This window comes from Apis dorsata, unplaced genomic scaffold (assembly GCF_000469605.1).
Source record: "Apis dorsata unplaced genomic scaffold, Apis dorsata 1.3 scaffold_23, whole genome shotgun sequence".
NCBI classification, from domain to species: Eukaryota; Metazoa; Arthropoda; class Insecta; order Hymenoptera; family Apidae; genus Apis; species Apis dorsata.
Genome location: NW_006263325.1, coordinates 166,729 through 170,633, shown reverse-complemented (window position 1 = coordinate 170,633; position 3,905 = coordinate 166,729). Strand labels below are relative to the sequence as shown.

At 29.2% G+C, this 3,905-nt stretch overlaps 1 protein-coding gene across 3 annotated transcripts in view; it reads left to right on the top strand.

Annotated features, from left to right (window-relative positions):
* The window catches only part of LOC102679351, a 13,783-nt gene that overhangs the window by 5,734 nt on the left and 4,144 nt on the right, over positions 1 to 3,905 (top strand). Inside the window, exon 1 of one of the 3 annotated variants that reach the window (XM_006607932.2) lies at positions 3,008 to 3,220. The exons of the other annotated variants lie outside the window; for them this stretch is intronic. Coding sequence (XP_006607995.1) covers positions 3,118 to 3,220 — 103 coding nt within the window. The 5' untranslated portion in view covers positions 3,008 to 3,117. Of the gene's footprint in view, positions 1 to 3,007; positions 3,221 to 3,905 lie in introns of those variants that run through there. 3 annotated transcript variants of the gene reach the window in all.

Below are 3,905 nucleotides of genomic sequence, written 5' to 3'. Positions count from 1 at the left end.
TATATATATATATATATTTTTGTCATTCGTTTTATCCTTATTTGAAATATAAATGAAATATAAATATCATTTCGTATTATATTGTTTCTATTCAATTTTGTATACGTACAATTAAGCGTTCATATTTACATACATTTGAAAAGATAAAAACACATAGATGCCTATAAAATGAAGAAATTAATCTCAATTAAATTAAAAGGCCGCGTTGGAGCTCGTTTAACTTAATTATATCCATGTACACACACATCGTATCGTATTAATTACTTCTAGTACCGTTATTGCGTAAAATTTTACTAAACAAATAGTAAAAAAAAAAACACGTAAAACTACGTATTTCTGAGAAGTAATTGTACCTTTTTTTTCGATTTTTTAATTTAAAAAATACGCACGATTGATTTAATGAAAAAAAAAAAGGAAATAAATTAATTTTTGTCGGATATATAAATTAAAATTGTTAAAGGAAGAATATGAATCGAGGAACAAAATGTTCAATTGTACAAATGTTCAATTGAACAACACGCTGTGGCGTGTGTGTTTCTTTACGTTTCTGAATTAAGATTAGCACGGATAATTTGGAGAGAGTTCATTGGCGCCATGATTCTCAAGGTTACATTCGCCTCCATGCGATATTTTTGGGGCGAGAGAAATTTTTTACTAAAATTATTTGATCTCCGTCCACCTAAATTCTTCCCACTCTGGTGGCTCTAATTTTAACGAAGATTCAGGAGGGAAAATAAATTTTTTTTCTTTTTTTTCTACAAGTGTTCTTCGTACACCACGAAGAAATTTTTCTCTCAACATGATATGACATTTTTTAATTTCATCAAAATTTCTTCGCGATTACAAACAAAAATTGGTAATAAATATATTAGTTAGTTATAATCAAACTGAGAATAATTGAGATGAAAAAAAAAAAAAAATTGAATTATGAGAAATAAATGGGATAAAAGGTGAGGTAAAATGAATATATGGAAGATCTTCTTTGTAGATAAATTTATTATTTTCCATTATGCGCAAAACCTTGACTATGGCCTTTAAAAGTAGAATCTCTCATGCATCTCTCGGAAATTTCAATCGATTAACGTATTGCTAATTATTCGTTCGTAAAATATGCAAAATTGTGTTAACACGCTTTGAAGATTTCTTCTTCTGTTCTATCTCTGTTTTATAAAGAAAAAATGAAATGAGACATAATTATCGTTGAAAGAAACAACGTTGAAACGTAATACGTAGAAATTGAACAGTGAATCTGTTTGTATTTTGAGCAACAGTGTGTGTTATTCTTTCATCTCTGAATGAAAAGAACGTGAAAAGAAATGACGAGAGAAAATGCGAGAATATATATATATATTTTTTTTTTATTAAAATTAAAACGAAAAATTAAGACACATTGTTTTTAAACTTTTACAAATATAAACAATTTCGTCTAGCTTTCTTATTATTAATTTAACAAATATAATTATATAAACATTGAAACGAGAGATAATCTTTTTTTTGATATTTTTCTAAAAATTATCAGATACCACATAATACATCGTAAAGCTATACCGGTATAGATATATTATTATAAACACAGTTATAAGATCATTGTTTTTAGATATTGGATATTTGTTATAAGACACGTTGTATACGTACACCAGTCATCAATTTATAGTGGTATGAATATCTATTATGTATTGCACCAAACAATAAAATCGCCGTTCAAAGCAGTTTTCGATGCTTCGAGGTATTATCGATAAAGACATTCTATGACATAACGAAAAAATTCACTTCACAACATACTTTCCATCAATGGCATATCTCGATATTCAAATATTTAACACGGTTAAAAAAAAAAACATTCGTCAAGAGTTTCCAATAAAATCGAGAAAAAAGTCGATCAATTTTTTAACCAAATATCTATTTCAATCTATTTTAAATATTTCACAGAAATTAGACTCTACGATAAAAATTTTCGACCAGCTCAAACGTATATTCTTTTAGATCCACTACTACGCTACTTTCAAACTGTGTTATTTCTCGTAATTCTTTTTTTTTTTTTTTTTTTTCAATGACATCTTTAATCCCGGGGGGGGATTCTCCCACACTTTGTTGAATAAAAAAAAAAAAATTCGTCAAGAGTTTTCAATAAAATCGAGAAAAAAGGCGATCAATTTTTTAACCAAATGTCTATTTCAATCTATTTTAAATATTTCACAGAAATTAGGCTCTACGATAAAAATTTTCGACCAGCTCAAACGAATATTCTTTTAGACCGAGTACGCCGCAACTTTCAAACTGAGATATTTCTCGCACTTCTTTTTTTTTTTTTTTTTTTTCAATGACATCTTTAATCTCGAGAGGAGATTATCCCACACTTTGTTGAATAATAAAAATAAATAAATTCAAATCTGTTTTCATTATCGTTAATCAGAATTAAGGTGCAACAGTAGCATTTTTCTCGGCGATAAACGGAACAAAACAATCCACTTCCTTTTTTTCCCTCCCCATCCTTCTCCATTCCAAAAGGTCCCGGGACGGTTCGAGGTATCGATAAGGTGTTTTCTCTCGTGTGCGTATAGGCTCATACGGGGGACATTCCACGGCGCTTAGGACCTTTACCCGTTGTTTATAAATAATTGTCGTCGCACTCGATAAAACGTAACCGTATACATTTGTATTAAAACGTATTCCCCCGTATACTGACTCATTCATCGCGGTCGCACGAGTCCGATCGATCTGTCAGTCGAGCAAGGCTGCCCGCTCCGAAAGGGTTGCTCTGCCTTCCATTCCCGCATCGATCAAATCGATTTCACGATAGAACGAACAATATTATATCGTATCGTATTCTATAAAAATAGCGATGATCTCTCTACGTTAAATCTACGTTTAATCCGAAGCGAAAAGGCGGGAAGATAAAGATAAAATAAGATATTCGATCCGATTAATGTAGAATTAATGTGAAGATTTGTTTGTTAATATATGTTTGTCGTTCCCCGGGAGAAGTGAGAAGGGTTAAGTGAAGAAAGTGCGGTAAAAGTTTACAAATTTGACGAATGTAACGTTTATGAGATATAATTTAGATTGTCGAATAAGTTTTAAAAAAAATAAAATCGAAGAAATCGAGTGTTGAGTTAAATGAAAAATCTACGAATCGATTTTATGTATTCAAAAATTGTATTGGTAAAGGGTGACAGTTTTACGATGTGCATCATCAATATGACTATCGCTTATAATAACGGTAAGATGAAATCATGGAAGATTTTAAAATTTTTAAATTTATGTTTATACTTTCGATTCATTGAATTTCTTGTTAATAAAAGAAATAATTCAATAAAGTTAATGAATTAATTTTTGATCAATCAAAAAATTTGATTTCTTTTTTTGTGTACCAGTCGTTAGTTTGATGAAAGACAATCGGCAGACAATCAAACGTAAAATGCTATCTACAGTGAGCATGCCAAACCCTTGTATGATTTAGATACTGTAGTTTTTCTGTACTGTAATATTTACCCAGCAAAATCATCATTAGGTTGCACGATAAAAGCGTAAAAATAAAAATCGAACTCATTTCTGTGGTCTATTTCGCGATATTATATATATAGATATAAATGATATTAGTTAATAAGTATTTTCTTTCGAAAGGATAACGTAAATTTATGTATTTTATTATATAATTTTGTATTCGAATTTCTATTCCGTCACATAAAAATTAAAGAAAAGAGATTTCAATCAGATGGAATACGGAGAATATTTTATTAAATTTTGTCAAATTAATCTTTCTCGTGAATAATTTCTTCATATTTCTTCGATTCTTATTGCCAACGTTATAAGCAATAGAAAAACACTTATTATCATAACTTTTATTTATTACAAATTTTTATTTCGCAAGCAAAGAAATTAAAAATTTTTAATTCGTTTGCAAC